General features: G+C 38.7%; 1 protein-coding gene across 1 annotated transcript in view; it reads left to right on the top strand.

Annotated features, from left to right (window-relative positions):
* TDRD1 (tudor domain containing 1) overlaps positions 1–19,317 on the top strand; it is a 52,332-nt gene that overhangs the window by 22,197 nt on the left and 10,818 nt on the right. Inside the window, exons 4-16 of the mRNA XM_057308595.1 lie at positions 2,351–2,495; positions 3,957–4,062; positions 4,982–5,045; positions 5,972–6,076; positions 6,296–6,478; positions 6,976–7,119; positions 7,657–7,828; positions 8,874–8,960; positions 10,581–10,748; positions 10,875–10,982; positions 11,855–12,025; positions 13,573–13,815; positions 14,226–14,363. Of these exons, the coding sequence (XP_057164578.1) occupies positions 2,351–2,495; positions 3,957–4,062; positions 4,982–5,045; positions 5,972–6,076; positions 6,296–6,478; positions 6,976–7,119; positions 7,657–7,828; positions 8,874–8,960; positions 10,581–10,748; positions 10,875–10,982; positions 11,855–12,025; positions 13,573–13,815; positions 14,226–14,363 (1,834 nt within the window). The remainder of the gene's footprint in view (positions 1–2,350; positions 2,496–3,956; positions 4,063–4,981; positions 5,046–5,971; positions 6,077–6,295; positions 6,479–6,975; positions 7,120–7,656; positions 7,829–8,873; positions 8,961–10,580; positions 10,749–10,874; positions 10,983–11,854; positions 12,026–13,572; positions 13,816–14,225; positions 14,364–19,317) is intronic.

Genomic DNA, 19,317 nt, shown 5'->3' with positions numbered 1-19,317 from the left:
AGTTTTTTTTTTTTTTAATTTCCTGTGAGACTTCCTCTTTGACTCATGAGTTTGGAAGTAAATTGTTTTCAAATGTTTGGAGATTGTTACTCTGTTATTTCTAGTTTGAATCCACTGTGGTTGAAAAACATCCTCTATATGATTTAAATTCTTTTAAATTTGTTGAGCTTTGTTTTTTGGCCCAGTGTGTGGTCTTAGTATATGTTCTGTTAGCACTTGAACATCCATTCTGTGATTGGGTAGAATATTCGATAAATGTCTAACAGAATCCGTTTGTTGATGGTGATCTTGAGTTCTTCTGTATTCTTGCTGATTTTCTATGTAGTCCTGTTGTTGAGAGAGGGATATTAAAGTCTCTAACCATAATTATATATTGTCTGTTTCTCTTTTCAGTTTCATTTTGCTTCCCAATTTTTTTTCTATTCTATAAGTCTATTGTATTTTGGTGTTGTATTTTTGCTTAATGTGTTCTTCCTTTCCTTTTGTTCCAGAATTCCTTTATTATATCCTTTATGTTTAGAGAACTTCCTTTAGCTATTCTTTTAGGATAGGTCTGCTGGTGACAAATTCTTAGTTTTCTTTCATTCGAGAATGTCTTGATTTCTTCTTCATTCCTGCAGGATACTTTTCCTGGATAAGTTTCTCAGCTGTTCTTTTCTTTCAGCATTTGAAATATGTTGTATTACTTCCTTCTGCTCTCCACAGTATCTGTTGAGAAATCTATTCTCTTCTGAGTTACTTTTCCCCCATACAGATAAGATGTCCTTTCCTACTCTCTGCTTTTAAGCTTTTTAATCGTTAGCTTGAAGAAGTTTGACTCCATGTGTCTTGGTATGGATTTCTTTGATTTGGTCTGGGACTTGCTCAGCTTGAATCTGTAGATATATATCTTTTGCCAAGTCTGGGGCATTTTTTTATTTGAGAACTTCTTCACCCTGCCTTGTTTTTCCTCTCCTGGGACTCCGAAGACATGAATGTTAAATATTTTGTTTTAGTCCCATAGCTCTCTGAGGCTCTGTTAATTTAGTTTTTTCTCTACTTTGTTTTTTGTCTTGCTAGATTAGTCAATTTCTGTTGTTCGGTCTTCCAAGTTTACTGATCCTTTCCTCTGTTCTCTCCATTCCGCCATGGCATCCCTAATTGTGTTTATGTTTGTTTGTTTTTTTACTTTCCAATTGTAAAAATTCCATTTGGTTCTTCTTTATATTTTCTATTTCTTTGCTGAGACTTTTCATTTGTTTCAACTGTGCTCATAATTGCTTATTGAAGTACTGATAGCTGCTTTAAAATGTTTGTCAAATGAACTTCTCTCTTGTCTTGAGGTTGACATCTTTTTTTTCATTCAGTCATGATTTTCCTTTTTCTTAGTATGAAAGTTATTTTCTATTGAAACGGGCATATTTGAAGTATTATGTTAATGAAATTCTATATCTTATTTAAACTTTGTTTTTAGCTAGCTTTCTCTGACCTTGCATCAGAGGAAGGTGAGTGCTGCCAGGTGGGGGTATATGTCCAGGTTCCCCACTCAGCCTCAGTTGGCACTCAAGAGGGTGCTCTTCCTTGCATTGGGGTGAGGGTGGGAGTTCAGCTTCCAGGTAGGCCTCATGTAATACCTCCTCCTTGGCTGGGAGTGATGAGTCTGTCTTTACTGAGATGGGAGTGGGATGGAGTGAGGAGAGAGTAGGTGGGCTGGGAGGAGAATTAGAGGGGGAGAGTTGGGAGACACTCATTACTTTTGAATGGTGGTGAAAAGTCATGATTGTCCACTGGGCCTCCTCTTCCACCACCCCAATAGTGGTGGTCGAGGTAGGGGGAACACTCATACCTGCTGAGTAGAAGTCCAGATTCCCCACATGGCCTTTATGGGAAGACTCTCAGGGATGAAGTGCCAGCTTCCTACTCTAGAACAGGGCCACAGTTTTTTCTGTGGTGTTTGTCTAGGGTAGAACAGTTACTGATTCAAGTTTTCTGTATTGCTGGGCTGCCCGTTTCCTGGTCTTTTGGCTAAAGAGAGCAGACTTTCTGTTGGGGCTTTTATTGTACTGTTTGACATTTTGGGTTGCTGTCTTCTCCAGCACTGTGTCTGGGATATGTGAGGCAAAAAGAAAACTAAAGAAACTCATTATCTTATTCTTCTCTGGCTCCCAAGTTTCCTAGCCTGTCTGCTGCCTTTTTTGAAAGTCAGCTTACGTTTGTTTGTGTGTAAGTCCAGGGTTTTTTAGAAGCACGTAATGGGAGGAATAGGGAAAGGTACATCTGTTTTATCTGTCCAGAAGAGGAAATCCCAAGTACAGTATTTAAAAAAAATATATTACCAAGTTTTAATATTGCTATTTTTTTTTCTTAATAGAAGCCTAGCAATAACGTGCTTCCTGCAAAGTCAAAAAAAATACACAAGTTGGTTGAGAATTCCTTGTCCATAAATAATTCAGCACTCTTCAACTCCTTAGGATCTCCTTTTCGGTCAACAACTTGCCATCGCTGTGGCCTGTTTGGTAAGCATATTTCCCTAACATGTCTGAATTATTTTTTCGTGCATTCGAAAAATATTTTTATTAAGGAAAGTTTAAAACATATTAAGTATGAACAGAATAGTATATCTGTACTATATACCCATCTCTCCGCTTCAGCAGCTACCAGCATCCTACAGGTCTTGTTCATCCATACCTTTCCATTCTTGCTGCTCCTTGGTTATTATTTCCTATAGTTTTGTTTGTGTTAAAATTTACATGCATTGGCATGTACAAACTCACACACCTACCAAGATAGAGAATATTTCCATCTTCTTAGAAAGTCCCCTCCTAGCCCTTTCCAGTCTCTGTAGCTGCTAGAGGTATCCATGATGGGTTTTTTTCCACCATATATTAATTTTGCCAGTTTTAGAAATTCGTATAAATGGACTCTTACAGTATTGACTCTTTTGTGTAAAGCTTTTTTTCATTTAGAATAATATTTTTGGTATTAATACATGTTCTGTGTACACTGTTTTTGCTGAGTAGTGGTTTGATTATATCACAGTTAATCCGGTTGAACATTTTTGCTTGTGTTTAGCTTTCGGTTATAATGCATAGAGCTCTCTACACATTTTTGCACAAGTCCTTGTGTGGATATAGGTTTTCATTTCTCTTGGGTACATGCCTAGGAGAGTAATTGCAGAGTCAAAGGACAGGTATACGATTAACTTCAGAGGAAACAGCCAAGCCATTTTCCCAAGTAGTCCCATTTTACGTTCCCAGTGATAATGAGTTCTGCAAGCTCCACATCTCTGTCATTTGGTGTTGCTGGTCTTTTCAACTTTAGCACTTCTCGTGGGTGTGTACTGGTATCTCATTGTGGTTTTAGCTTGCATTTGCCTCATGATCAGTGAATGATCTTGAGCAGTATTTCTTGTGCTTACTGGCTGTTTAGATATTTAGTTTTTTAAATTCTTTTCTAGTTTTCAGTAGAAGCATTCAAGGCCAGCCTAGTTTTTGTTGTTGCTTCTTTATGTGTTTTTTTTCTGCCTCTATATTCATAGGATTTTTTGATACTTTATTTAAAAAACTTCTTAGGTTTTTCTGGGTTTGATTCTCTTCATTGGTTTTTTGTCTTGTATTTTTTTTTTAATGGCACAAGGTAATAAGCCACGTCAGAGTCTGCTTGCACTACCACACATTTTCTATTTTCTTTGATTGTTCCTTTTATAATGTGTTCTGGGCTCTGCTTTAGGAAAGTCAGTAACGTTTTCAGTCTGTCCTCCCTTTCATTTTCATCTTTGCATTCCTATTTGCAATTTGAGAGAACGTTAAAAGTTTAATCTTGACGCCTAATCATAAACAGCATAATCCTCTTCAAGTAATCTTCTCGATGTGATTAATAGAATGGTGATTGATATGTCTGGTCTTTGAAAATGTCTTGCTCTCAGCAACAAATACTTGGAATAAAACACTGGTGATGTTACGGGCTGTGTTCTGCAGGATCGCTGAGGTGTTCACAGTGCAAGCAGACGTACTATTGCTCCATAGCCTGCCAGCGAAGGGACTGGTCAGCACACAGCATTGTGTGCAAACCTGTTCAACAAAAGTAAGTAAAACTTGGGGTGCCTGGGTGGCTCAGTCGTTAAGCGTCTGCCTTCGGCCCAGGGCCTGATTCCAGGGTCCTGGAATCGAGCCCCGCATTGGGCTCCCTGCTCTGCTGGGAGCCTGCTTCTTCCTCTCCCACTCCCCCTGCTTGTGTTCCCTCTCTCACTGGCTGTCTCTCTGTCAAATAAATAAAACCTTTAAAAAAAAGTAAGTAAAAGTTTTTTTGTTCATTAGGGAATATTTAAAAGTTGTTTTTCTTTTTTGATAGTGTAAGGATCAAATGAGGTAAGCAGGCCGTAACTATGTAGAAGTCGTTACTTTCATTTACTGATCTGTAACATAAAGGATGCAAATCTGAAATGAAGAGCTTACAAATTTAGGACTGAGTTTTCATAAATATAATTTTATCAGTACATATTCAGAGTTAGAACTTAAAGTTTGAGTCTGTAGTAAGTAGAGCTTTAGAATGCCTTTTAATCATGTGTTCTTTCCTGAATTTTGGTAAGGTAGAACTCTCACAGTGCCTCTTGAATGGTGATTTTAAAATACGAAAATCTTACTGGCATGGCGTTTACCAGTTTACAGAGAAGTTTCACATCTATAACCTCATTCAGTCCTCAAAACTATTGAGGTTATGTACAGATTATCTCCATTTTGTAGATAAGGAAGCTGGGGCTTGGAGATCGTGGCTGTCTCTGTCCCTTTAATTAGGTGGCTTTGGAGGAGGCAAGCCTGCACACAATGTAGACCGTTGCATAGCCAGCCTGGACTATTTACTTTGTTAGTACTGTGATAGTCTCCGAAGGAAGCTATTTTTCTCCTTCTGGAGATAATTGATAATTAAGAATTTAACATCATTATGGCCCCTACTCTTACTTGGCTATGTACTATAAGTATTACAATCAGCTGCTTTATTTCAGTTTCCACAAACGAGAAGATAGTAAATCACCTTTTGAAACAAAGAACATGGAAGTGAAAAATGAGGTATGATGTACTTTTCGCTTTTAGAGTAAATTTTGAATAAGTTCCTTTTATTGAACTAAGAGGACTTACGCGAAATAAAAGACTTGTTACTTATTCCTGCATTTCACCGGTGTTTACTCAAGTGATCTCCACCCCCAACGTGGGACGCTTGAACTCACGAGATCTGAGATCGAGTCGCAGGCTCCTCTGACTGAGCCAGCCAGGCGCCCCTGCCACCAGTGTTTGTTTAAAAACAAAAGTTTCCTGTTGAATAAATCTGTACACCTAAATGATCGATTGGGGACTGCTGGGGATTTTTGAGCGTTATGTGTGCCCAGTACTTTTCCCAAAAGCACTTGCAGTGCCGGTGTCTCTGTAAAATCACGTGGACTCCTGAGACAGAGCCCCGCTCTGTAGTCCCTGCGTGCACACGTGGTCAGGCTTTGTGTACTGCATTCTAATAGGGCCCTAGTATCGATGGAGAAGTTTTTTCTGTGACACCCCTCTTCCATTTAGGTAACTATATGGGCTAAATCATTCATAATCTGAAAAATATCAGTAGTGCTCAGCTCATCTATAATTTTTAGGCTTCTCTAGCCGGTCCTAGCTTCTACGTTAAAAAAAAAAAAAATTCTGACTTCCTCAAATATTCATTCCTATAAAATGTTAACAAGTGCAGACTTAAAACACTAACCACCCATTTTTAGTTTATAAACTCAACATTATCATCACCATTATGGCCTGGTTCTTGAGTGATCCCACTGCTGTGTACATGCCTATGGACAGTGGGTTTTATTGGCTCTTGAAGGTATATGCTGTTTCTCTGCTCTTATTCAAGCCTCGGGGGCTGTTCTGGCCTCAATTCCAGCAAATGGTGGCCATAGTATCGCTGAGACATGTGCTTGTGTAAGTAACTCACTCATGTGTTTTGTGTTTTTTAAACCCAGAGTGACTATCCTCATGGAGTTACTAAAGAAATAGCCATTTGTGCTGATAAAATAATGTTTTCTGACTTGAGAAGTCTACAACTCAGGAAGACCATGGAAATAAAGGTATTTGTTGTTTAATTTCATAGAGATCCAAAGAATAGATTTTTTATTCCTTGTTTCCTGTTTTTAGTTTGAGCATATATGATAGCTCAAAATGTAATGAAATTGATTGCAAAAATTGTCTTACAATACCTTTTTAAAAAATCTTGTTAGAAAGCTTTAAGAAATTCACATTTGCTTGTGTTCTCAGTGAATTATTGCACCTTTTCTGTCTTTTGAAAGGGTACAGTTACTGAATTCAAACACCCAAGTGACTTTTATGTGCAGTTATATTCTTCAGAAGTTTTAGAATACATGAACCTACTCTCTGCGAGTTTAAAGGAAACGTATGCAAATACAGCTCAGGAAGAGGATTACCTTCCTGTGAAGGGGGAAGTTTGTGTTGCCAAGTACACTGTTGATCAGGTAACCTTTGATGAAATGCATTATTTAATACAATGTTTTAGTTTACTTTGGTCGTATAAACTCGACACCAGGGCTTTTAATAATGCATTTGCTGGCTTAACAAGAGGCTGTGGTCACATTCCCCTTTCTCGTCCTCAGTCAGTTTTGTGGGTCTGTTGGGTGACCCCTTCCAGCTCTGTTCATAGGCTCCTCTGCTGCCGGTTGCAGTGATGGCAAGTCCGGGAGCTTGTGTTTATTTTTGTAGCTGAGGCATTAGTGTGTCACAGTGCCTCCTGGGCTAGAGTAACCCGGGAATAGTTGTGCATATTAAAGTCTCCTACATAGACAAATGTAGGGATTTCTTAGCCAGATTCTTAGAAAATTAACTTGTTAATTGAGTGCCTCAGGACAGAGCTGTAGCCCTTCCTTTGCATGTTGTGTAGACTGGCTGAGAGTTTTTAAGCCTAAGATTGTGAAATACGGTTTTGAAGCAAAACACCATTATATTCCACTTTCAGACCTGGAACAGAGTAATAATACAAGATATTGATATGCTTCAGAAGAAAGCACAAGTCTTATATATTGATTACGGAAATGAAGAAATAATTCCAGTAAACAGAATTCACCAACTAAATAGAAATATCGACTTATTTCCTCCATGTGTGAGTCTTTTTTACTTTTTAAATTCCTAATAGTGTCCCCAAAGAGCTGTTTTTAATATTTTGTTGGGCACAGTATTTGCTTGCTCTATTCTGTGATGGTTATTATAAAAAAAAAAAGTACCCATTGGTATATTTTTCATCTTTTACTAAATGTATGTAAATGCTCACTGGCTTTCTTGGATCCATTTAAGAAGCCTTAGTTAAGTACTTCCTTAGATGAGAAACTAGCATTTTTAGGGACATCTTATCCATCTGTTCTTTTAAAACAATCATTTTTATGTTTATTACATTTTCTGGAAGCAGTCTGAATTTATATGTATTTGTAGGATAATTATCCTTTCATGAATTTCTCAAGCTTCAAATCCCAAAAGGAAAAGCACAAGAGACAAATAATTACACATAAAATTGTTTATTTGGTTAGTTCTTGAAGATTTCTGATAAATTTTCAGTGTGAAATGTATTCAAAAAATCTTCATGTTATTAATTAAAGTCATTTTCAAATACTATTTTTTTAGTAACTCACATAAAATCTTTCAGGCCATAAAGTGCTTTGTGGCCAATGTTATCCCAGCAGAGGGGAATTGGAGCAACGAATGTGTCAAGACTATTAAATCACTGTTAATGGAGCAGTACTGCTCTATAACGATCGTGGACACCCTAAAAGAAGATGTGGTTACCTTCGCTGTGGATGTTATGCTGTCAAGTTCAGGTAAGATCTAAATCTGTCTTTTGTAGATGGAGCACGGCTGTGTCATTTAGTCTTCACCTGTTATGCAGAGAAGAAACAGAAACATGGAGTGAGGCCAAGTAAGCTCTGCTCAGAAGTCCTTCAGGGTATGAGGAAAATATGGCAGTCAGTCGGTCAGAGACCCAGCGTAGGCTCATGGAGCTGGCAGCTTCAGAGCCTAGATGCAGACTTAGTGTGGGGATGACTGTGTTAGCCTGTTGATATGGCCATTATGATCGCTGTTCCTGATGTCTACTCATTTGTGGAGAAAAATTCAAGAATTCCCTTATGAATTTGTCCATGCTTTCACCATGAGTGCTTTTTCCTAGAAGAATTTTCACAGAACTGTGTTTGGTTGGTATTGAGACTGTAAGTGCCTAGTATTTAAGTGTGGAGATGGAAACACCTTGGAATCCTGTGTGTTTGAAAAGTGACTGAGTGCTTATACTGCATCTCAGTTTCCAAGGTATCACTCTTTTACTTTGAGAGACCTGGCATCAGTTGGTGACTTGCTAGAAAATTCAGTTAAATCTTTTGTGAAATTAGGTATAAAATCTATTTTCTTTCTTTATATGTTTTGTATTATGACTCAGGCTTCTGGATGGTATTTCAAGGAACTTGAAGTTTATGTCATGCTGGCTACCCCTTGTTTCAGCCACATGTTATGTTTGAGAAAAAGTAGTCTTAGTTTAACGCTAAATTTATTTTTTCTCATACATGGTGTCCATACTAAGTATGCTGGTCAGGTGGCAACTAAATCTTTCATGTTATCCAGAATTTTGAGGTGAAGTATTTTTGTAAAATTTACTGCCACCTGACAATGGGAATTTTGCCTCAGTTTTTAAGGCTGAGCATTTGTAAACTGTATTTGGCACACAGAAACTGAACTGGTAAGAAATAGGCCAGTGTATTAATAGCCATAATCTCTAGATCACATGATTGTGATTCATTTGTTTCGTGTTTATGCCTTTCTTCTAATACTTGGTATAATATCTCAAGGGGGATACGTTTTCTTAATCATTTTTAGGAAAACTCTTAGATGATGTGCTCATAGAAATGGGATATGGCTTGAAACCCAAGGGACAAAATTCTAAGAAGCAAAGTGCAGATCCAAGTGAGTATACAGGTTAGTATCGAACAGTATAAACAGTACAGTGACTCCAGGAACTGAAGAACTATCTTCTCTACTGAACAAAAAAAGGCAGAGCTGTCACACTGTCAGATTTAATGGAAATGATAACCATTCTTTGAACTTTATATAAGAAAGATACATTTTCATTTAGTAGTATGTTGTGTCTAATCTTAGTCCTCCCTGCCTGTTTTCCTTCCCTGTCTGTCTTCCATATTAATCCTTGACATAATTATCAGAAATCTCTGAAGTGTTAAATATCATGACACTTTGAGTTGAAGAGTTTTTTTTAAATTATGTTATGTTAGTCACCATACGGTACTCCATTAGTTTTTGATGCAGTGTTCCATGCTCCATTGTTTGCATATAACACCCAGTGCTCCGTGCAATATGTGCCCTCCTCAATACCCATCATTGGGCTAGCCCATCCCCCCACCCCCCTCCCCTCTGAAACCCTCAGTTTGTTTCCCAGAGTCCATAGTGTCTCATGGTTCGTCTCCCCCTCTGATTCCCCCCTTCATTTTTCCCTTCCTTCTCCTAATGTCCCCATGCTATTCACTTATATGTAGAACATAAGGAATAAGGAGTTGAAGGGTTTTTAGCTAACATTTCCTTAGTTTAAATTTTCCTCCTTACTTAGGTTTTCCAGCAATAATAAACGGGTATAACATTTTGTTCTGGTAAGATGGTGTTTCTTCTAGTAGTCAACCATGACTACTATTAGTAGTTGCCCAGTGTTTATTGGTTCTTCTTCCTGAATATCCTTTATATACGACTTTTTTTTCTTTTTTAAAATCCTTTTTTTTTCTTACTATTTTTCTAGTTCAGAAATCCTTACCAGTTGTGGATAATTGCAACAACCTTCTGACTTTACCTTTTGTCTGCTGTCTGTATTCTTATCGTACTGCATACATGATTATCCCCAAAACACAGATCTTGGCATGACAGATCTTGGCATGACAGCTCTGACAAAATATTTTTAGTAATTCTTTGCCATCTAGAGGAGAAAAACCAAACACTTACTGGTCTAATAGTAGACATGGCTGAAACCATAAATGGTGGTGGTGTCTTAGGGTGAGTGTGGAGTGAGGGAAACAAAAGGGGGGGAGATAAACCTGGGGCCTACAACAACGAATGAGAAGCCATGACGGGAGAGGTGGATAGAGAATGCAGACAAATTGCCAGAGCAACAGGAGGGAGAATGCTTGGAGCAGGAGGTCATCGGTCATAACAAATGTTGCAAAGGTATCTAGTGGAAGGAACAAAAATCTTCTGGGCAGTATTTTCTTCCCTGAGGGACTGTGGTCAGTGCAGACCCATAGCGAAGAGATGATAAAATGGTAGGAGAGAGCAAGTGCATGCAGACTGCAGTGGGAGCACCTGGATGGGCACCTAACCTGGATTACAATAGAAGTCTTTTTAAGGTGACACCACACTGAGCAAGAAAAAACCAGGTTGCTGGGGGATTGGGAGTGTGTTCTGGGAGGAAGAAGAGTATGTGTTAAGGCCTAGAGGTGTTGAAGGAGCATGATACGGGGCCTGAAAAATTGCAAAAATTAGATTAATGAAACCAAAATGCCTTGGTTTTTCTGTTTTTTTGTCAAGATGATCTTGAGGATACTGGAAAAATGACCGCCGAAAGCAAAGTTGTTGTGGATAGGAGTGATCTAATCCCGAAAGTGTTAACCTTGAATGTAGGAGATGAGTTTTGTGGTGTGGTGGCCCACATTCAGACTCCAGAAGACTTCTTTTGTCAGCAGCTGCAAAGCGGACGTAAGTAAATTTTCTTGATTTGTGCTGTCAGTATAACCTGTGTACTTCAAGAGACTCAACATGTGAGAAAGAAGATAATGTGTAGATTTGTATTTCTTGTGTTTAAGATGTGATCTGTATCTACAGATAAGCTCGCTGAACTCCAGGCATCCCTTAGCGAGTACTGTGGTCAAATGCCTCCACGCTCAGATTTTTATCCAACAATTGGTGATATCTGTTGTGCGCAATTCTCAGGTGAGGAAAGAGTATTACTGAATTTTTTTTACTTATAATGAAGTAAAAATAAATGAAACAATCCTCAGTTTGCACTGGATGGCTGCATTTGAAGTCGGAGTGGTAAAGCACACCAATCATTTAAATATGTGCAGTTGAACTGAATCCAAGCGTGCAGGGGAAGAAGGCCTGTGAATGCTAGAGGAGTTGGCAAAGGATGTTTCTGTTGTTTTATCAGCCTTTAGTTTTGGGGACTGGTGCAGGTAATTTTATTTACATCAGGATGTGAATGTGGACTCTTCCAGAATCATGTCTTCACCAGTTTTCTTGGTAATAGCAAAAGGGCCTGGAAGCACGGAGCCGTCATGGCACAGCTGTGGTAACTGGCTTCAGTTCTTCCCTGCTGAAGGGAAACAAGTCCAGAGGCCTCACAGAAGGGGAGATGCAAGTGGGCCTCCAGTAAATGGAGTGCTTGGTCGGTGGAGTCTGGTTGACTCGTATGGCCAGGTATTCTAAAATTAGCCCTGCTTGATGCTTAGCAAATTGTTCCTGTATTGATCAGGGCATCGTTGTGGATTCATTCGCAAGACTCAGACATGTTCTCTGTCCTAATGAGTTAACTGTCTGCGGGGGAGACCAAGCGTGTTGTAAGTCATAACCACCTAGGGCATGAGTGGTGTAGTAAGGTATGCATGCATAAAGGTGGGATTTTAGGAGTGGAAGGCTTCTGAGCAGCAGAAGTGGTAATGGTGACTAAGTGTACATTGTTCAATAAGGCTCGATATTCTATTAAAGTAAAACCTATAGATGACCATCTCTGAATCTGGGAGGGAAAAGTTTTGTTTGTATCTGCACTGGAAAATCATTTGAGACAGAGTCTCTCCTTCTTTCAGAGGATGATCAGTGGTACCGTGCCTCCATTTTAGCTTATGCCTCTGAACAGTCTGTGCTGGTCGGATATGTAGATTATGGAAACTTTGAAATCCTTAGTTTGACGAGACTTTGTCCCATAACTCCGAAGTTGCTGGAATTGCCAATGCAAGCTATAAAGTGTGTGCTGGCAGGTATGAAATTTTTGTGGTCCCTGTATTCTTAAAATACTAAAACCTAAAGAGCATTAGAATTGAAATTAATTAAACTACCCGGAAGATAATGTGTTTAGATATAACTTCTCTTAACGCAAAAATAATCCTTAATAGAACATTTCAAATCACAGGACTACTTTGCTATCTCTAATAAAATAAAATTTAATGTGCCTGTCATTATGAAATTGAGTATTATTTTTTTGCTATTTATAGTCTGCATTATTAATATCATAGAAGCCGATTCATTACACAAAGTAGGGTAAAACCTGCTTGTGTAAAAACAGTATGTTTGAACATATGCTTAGAAATTACTGCATATAAAATTTATCCCACCAGGAGCCAGGGCTTCTTTCCATGTTAATAAATTGGCCTTTATAACCTTCATTCACATATTCCATTATCGAACTATCCAATTACCAGAAGGATATTTCCAAGTTTTTGCTACTAGCAGTGTTTTTTTTGTTTTTTGTTTTTATAAAGATTTTATTTCAGACAGAGCAGAAACAGGGGGAGGGGCAGAGGGAGTAGCAGACTCCCCACTGAGCAGAGAGCCCGATGTGGGACCTATCCCAGGGCATGAGCCGAAGGCAGACACTTAACCCACTGAGCCACCCAGGCGCCCCATAGCAGTGTTCTTTTAACTATATTTTGCCACCTATCCAAGATATTTCCTTAGGATAGGCTGCAAAATACAGTTGTACTACAGAATTCCTCAGGTGAACTGGAGGTGTCTGTGGGCATGTTTCTTTTCATGTTTGTGATATATGTTATGATTATTCACCAGAAAGAGTAGAACTAGTTTAAACACCTACCAGAAAGATCGAGGGGGAGCCCATTCCTGCACACGTTGGTAAACCAAATAGATATCTCTGTATTATCTCATGTTGGCCAGTTTTGAGAAGTTAAAACTCAGTCATTTCGATTACTTTATTACCATGAGCCTGAGCATTTTTTTCATAAATTACTCGCTCTGATCTTATGAAGAGACCAGGTGCATAACCTCAGGGTGTTGATCTCCAAGTGCCTTTGCAGTTTAACTGCTGCAGGCGTTTTTCAGGTCATTGTAAGGGACCAGTATCTCCTCCTGGTTTGTTTGATACTTTTGTTTTTGACTTTCTTAACTTACTGAGATATAAGTTACATATCATTAAATTCTCAGTCTTAGGTATACAATTCAGTGATTTTTAGTAAATTTACTGAGCTGTATAGACGTCACCCTGATGAGGTTTCTTGTGCTCATCAGTAGTTAATCCTAGCTCCCCAGGCAATCACTAATCTGTCTTCCAGATTTGTTTTTCTAGACTTTTCATATTAATGGAATTATGGTTTGTTTGCATAGAAGTAGAGCAGTTTTCTATAGGTTTTTTCTGTAATTTTGCCTTCGTTTTAATGGTTAGAAAATCCTTCTGCTCAGGTGGGACTTTTTGTCTGGTGTTTGTCAGGTTCTTTAACTTTGTGGAAATTAGGAATTTCTTAATGCTTATTTTAAGAAGTATTTTAGTCTTCTTTTAAAAATTCTTTGATAGGAGTAAAGCCATCATTAGGAATTTGGACTCCAGAAGCTATTTGTCTGATGAAAAAAATTGTGCAGAACAAAATGATCACGGTGAAAGTGGCAGACAAGCTGGAAAACAGCTCCCTGGTGGAGCTCATAGATGCATCTGTGACGCCTCACCTCAGCATTGCTCAGGTGCTCAGAGACGCGGGCTTTGCCCTCCAGGAGACCGGGGTGCCGGCAGAGAAACCCAGGGTCGTGAAAGATGCCAGCGGTAAGTAAGAAGTCTGCTCGATAATGTCTGTGCTGGAATCCAGATGACTTTGCGTACGTGTGGGTTCTCGTGCTCCCAAAAAGAATGGGTGCTGTGTCTTCTGTCTTTTTTAATCAAGCATTTATTTAAATACACTATGAGTGTGTTGGAAAACTGGAAAAAAACAAAAACAAAACCTGTAGGTCACTGGCAGCTGAAGGATCAATCAGAAATGTGAATTTGAAATTCAGCGAGGTAGTTGTGGCTAATTGTAATACCAGTTAACTTTCCTGTAAAGTCACTAAAAGTCCCTGGAAATTCAGTTCTTCAAAAGCAGATTCCTCACCCGCCTTACCTCCCATCTCCACTTTAACCAGTTGTTTTGCAAAAGTTTTTTGTTGTTGTTTTTTGTTTTTGTTTTCCCCGCACAGTTCCCTTTAGTATAGAAGCAAAACTAAATCCACTGGAGTGGACGTGGGTTGAACTTGCTGTTGACCAAACAGTAGATGCTGTGGTCTGTACGATGTACAGTCCTGGAGAATTTTATTGCCATGTGCTTCAAGAGGATGGTAAGTGGACTCTTCTCATTTATTTCTCTTACAAATACATTGGTGTGGTAATAACTGAAGAGGAGTTTACTGAATAATAGAAGTACTGTCTTTCCAAGAAGGGCCAAGTGAGTATTTCTACTTGGAAAAAGGATTTGATTATACTTAATTGCCTTTTATTTCATTTTAAGCCATTTCTATTTTTAAAAATCTCTTTATATTTAAACCAGTTTTGATTTCATAGAATGTCTTCTAAATTCATTTTGGAAAATAGTTGATTTTATTAAGGCATAACATGCATATATGTAAATGCGTGAATAGTGCAGCATAACACATTATCACAGAGTCCAAACACTGACCAACATCTAGGTCAAGAAATGAAGCATAACCAGTAATCCAGAAGCTTCCTCCATGTCTCCTTTGATTACTACCCCTTCTCTCTATAAAAAGTAAATACTATCCTGCCTTCCAATAACATAGTTTTCCTGGTTTTGAACTTTATGTAAATGTAATCATACAGTATATACTCTTATGTGTCTCGCCACCTTTTTTTACATAGTTTGTGAGATCAGTTCTTCATTTTTATATGCAACAGTAGCTTGTGTTCCACTGTGTGAATATACTGCAAATTTATTTCTTTATAACCTTGGGCACATGGGTTGTTTCTAGCTCTGAGCTATAAAGTGATATTGGTATGAACATTTCCATACAAATTTAATACACATGGATAAATGTGTTTCTTTTGAATATATACCCAGGAATGAAATTATTGACCATATCCTAAAGGGTATTTATATTTTCAGCTTTGATCAATGAATGCCCAAAAGTTTTCAAAGTGATTTTGACAGCTGTCAGTTTGAGAGTTTTAGTCTCTCCACATCCTCACACTTGTATTTATCTTCTTTTTCATTTGAGCTGTTGTGGTGAGCATCTTTAATTTTAACATTTTGAAATCTTGTTTCTTCTCTATCAAATGAGGACATTAAACTAGGTGCCTAAGTCCCTGTCTAGCTCCCAGTTCGTGAAATTGGTCATCCCTCCTTTCAGAATCATCTGGTAGATAGACCACTGTTTCATATAGCGTAAAGTTAAAAATTTTTCATGTCAGTTTCTGTTTTCATAGGTGATTATACAAGCATATGGTACAAAATCCCAAAGTTAAAAAGAATGTATATCTTTTGTTTCTCTTGCCTTTGGAGAAGTGTCATGAAAAAGGTTGCTTTGGCCGATGTCGTAGAGGTTGTTGCCTATGTTGTCCTCCAGGATTTTGATGGATTCCTGTCTCACATCGAGGTCTTTCATCCATTTGGAGTTTATTTTTGTGTATGGTGTGAGAGAGTGGTCAAGTTTCATTCTTTTACATGTAGCTGTCCAATTTTCCCAGCACCATTTATTGAAGAGACTGTCTTTTTTCCACTGGATGTTTTTTCCTGCTTTATCAAAGATTAGTTGCCCAAAGAGCCGAGGGTCCATTTCTGGGTTCTCTATTCTGTTCCATTGGTCTATGTGTCTGTTTTTGTGTCAATACCATGCTGTCTTTGTGATCACAGCTTTGTAGTACAGCTCGAAATCTGGCATTGTGATGCCCCCAGCTTTGTTTTTCCTTTTCAACAGTTCCTTGGAGATTCGGGGCCTTTTCCGGTTCCACACAAATTTGACTATTTGTCCAGTTCCTTGAAAATGTCCTCGGTATTTTGATCGGGATAGCATTGAAAGTGTAGATTGCTCTGGGTAGCATGGACATTTTAACTATGTTAATTCTTCCGATCCATGAGCGTGGAATATTTTTCCATCTTTTTGTGTCTTCCTCAATGTCTTTCAAGAGTGATTTATAGTTTCTATAATATAGGTCCTTTACGTCTCTGGTTAAGTTAATTCCAAGGTAACGTATGGTTTTTGGTGCTATTGTAAATGGGATGGATTCCCTAATTTCTCTTTCTTCAGTCTCATTATTCATGTATAGAAATGCAACTAATTTCTGAGCATTGATTTTGTATCCCGCCACATTACTGAATTGCTCTATAACTTCTAATAGTTTGGGAGTGGATTCTTTTGGGTTTTCCATATAAAGTATCATGTCATCTGCGAAGAGAGTTTGACTTCTTCTCTGCCGATTTGGATACCTTTTATCCCTTTTTGTTGCCTGATTGCTGTTGCAAGGACTTCTAGTACTATGTTGAATAATAGTGGCGAGAGTGGGCATCCTTGTCATGTTCCTGATCTTAGGGGAAAGGCTTCCAGCTTTTCCCCGTCGAGGATAATATTTGCTGTAGGCTTTTCATAGATGGATTTTATGAGCTTGAGAAATGAACCCTCTATTCCTACACTCTGAAGGGTTTTAATCAGAAAAGGATGCTGTATTTTGTCAAATGCTTTTTCTGCATCTATTGAGAGAATCATATGATTTCTGAATTTTTGTTTCTGAATAAAATCTAAGACACTGATAGATTTGCGAATGTTGTACCACCCCTGCATCCCAGAGATGAATCCCACTTGGTCATGATGGATAATCCTTTTAATGTACAGTTGGATTCTATTTTCCAGGATCTTGTTGAGGATTTTGGCGTCCATATTCATTAGGGAAATCAGTCTGTAATTCTTTTTGTTGAGGTCTTTGCCTGGTTTGGGGATCAAGGTAATATTGGCCTCATAGAATGAGTTTGGTAGCTTTCCTTCTGTTTCTATTTTTTGAAATAGCTTTAGGAGAATAGGTATTATTTCTTCTTTGAATGTTTGGTAGAATTCCCCAGGAAAACCATCCGGGCCTGGAGTTTTATTTTTTTGGAAGGTTGTTTATCGCTGACTCAATCTCTTCATAATTAATTGTCCTATTTAAAAAATCAATTTCCTCCTGTTTCAGTCTTGGTAGTTTATGGGTTTCCAGGAAGGCCTCCATCTCTTCCAGATTGCTTAATTTATTGGCATATAAAGCTGTTGATAAAAGTTTCTAATAATCCTTCCAATTTCATTGTTGTTGGTTGTGACCTCTCCTTTTTTATTCATAGTTTTATTAATTTGGGTCCTTTCTCTATTCTTTTGGATAAGTCTTGCCAGAGGTCTGTCAATGTTATTAATTCTCTCAAAGAACCAGCTTCTAGCTCTGTTGATCTGCTCTACTGTACCCCTGGTTTCTGATTCGTTGATTTCTGCTCTAATTTTGGTGGGACTTCATCAAAATAAAAAGCTTCTGCACAGCCCAGGAAACAATCAAAAAAACTAAGAGGCAGCCCACGCAATGGGAGAATATATTTGCAAATGATGCTACAGATAAAAGACTGGTATCCAAGATCCACAAAGAACTTTTCAAACTCAATACGCAAGAAACAAACATCATAAAATGGGCAGAAGATATGAACAGACACTTTTCCAATGAGGACATACAAATGGCTAACAGACACATGAAAAAATGTTCAAAATCATTAGCCATCAGGGAAATTCAAATCAAAACCACAGAGATACCACCTTACGCCAGTTAGAATGGCAAAAATTGACAAGGCAGGAAACAGCAATTGCTGGAGAGGATGTGGAGAAAGGGTATCCCTCCTACATTGTTGGTGGGAATGCAGGTTGGTGTAGCCACTCTGGAAAACAGTGTGGAGGTCCCTTAAAAAGTTAAAAATTGAGCTACCCTATGACCCAGCCATTGCACTACTGGGTATCTACCCCAAAGATACAGACATAGTGAAGAGAAGGGCCATATGCACCCCAATGTTCATAACAGCATTATCCACAATAGCTAAATCGTGGAAGGAACCGAGATGCCCTTCAACAGATGACTGGATTAAGAAGCTGTGGTCCATATATACAATGGAATATTACTCAGCTATCAGAATGAGTTCTCAACATTTGCTGCAACATGGATGGCACTGGAGGAGATAATGCTAAGTGAAATAAGTCAAGCAGAGAAAGACAATTATCATATGGTTTCTCTCATCTATGGAACATAAGAACTAGGAGGATTGGTAGGAGAAGAAAGGGATAAAGAAAGGGGGGTAATCAGAAGGGGGAATGAAGCATGGGGGACTATGGACTCTGAGAAACAGACTGAGGGCTTCAGAGGGGAGGGGGGTAGGGGAATGGGATAGACTGGTGATGGGTAGTAAGGAGGGCATGTATTGCATGGTGCACTGGGTGTTATACGCAACTAATGAATCATCGAACTTTACATCGGAAACCAGGGATGTACTGTATGGTGACTAACATAATGTAATAAAAAAAATTAAAAGAAAAATGTATAGTGGGAAGTAAATTTCCCAGTCCCTCTCAATTTTCTAAATCTTTTCAGAATAAATAATGATATCTTTTCTATGCATATGCTTGTATGTGTATCCCTGTTTGTGTAGGCATAAATGGTGAAATACTGTAAATGATTTTTGCACTTTTATTTTCCACTATGTCTTGGACTAATAAGTTTGCATAGTCTTTTCTTCTTCTTCTTCTTCTTCTTCTTCTTCTTTTTTTAATAAGATTTATTTATTTTGAGAAAGAGCATGCTGGGGCAAGGAGGGTGGGGGATGCAGATGGAGGAGAAGAGGGAGAGAAGCAGACTCCCCGCTGAGTGGGGAGCCAGAAGCAGGGCTCCATCTCAGGACCCTGAGGTCATGACTGGAGCTGAAATCAAGAGTTGGACACTTAACTGACTGAGCCACCCAGGCGCCTCTCAGCATTTTAAAGCTCTCTGTGGTTTGTATCTTTCTCAGCACGTGGCTGGTGTGTTCTTCAGTGGTTCACCTTCCCTGCGTTGCCAGACTGCTCCTGCCAAATAAGTTTTGGCTGCTTAATTCTGTACTTTGCCTCAGAGCCATTTCTTCCTTCTGCAGTTACCCCCTCTTTGTCCTCTTTCTCGATGCAAGCTTTAGCACGCACAGCTCACCTCTCTGTTTCCTCAACAGACTTCTGTGCATCCTCGTAGTGCTTATGTGTCCTCCTCCAGGCCAGCTTGTAGGTCACTTCTGTACAGGTTTGTACACAGTGT

The sequence above is a fragment of the Ursus arctos genome, unplaced genomic scaffold (genome assembly GCF_023065955.2).
Source record: "Ursus arctos isolate Adak ecotype North America unplaced genomic scaffold, UrsArc2.0 scaffold_7, whole genome shotgun sequence".
In the NCBI taxonomy this organism is placed as follows: domain Eukaryota; kingdom Metazoa; phylum Chordata; class Mammalia; order Carnivora; family Ursidae; genus Ursus; species Ursus arctos.
This window is presented reverse-complemented; position numbering and strand designations above follow the sequence as displayed.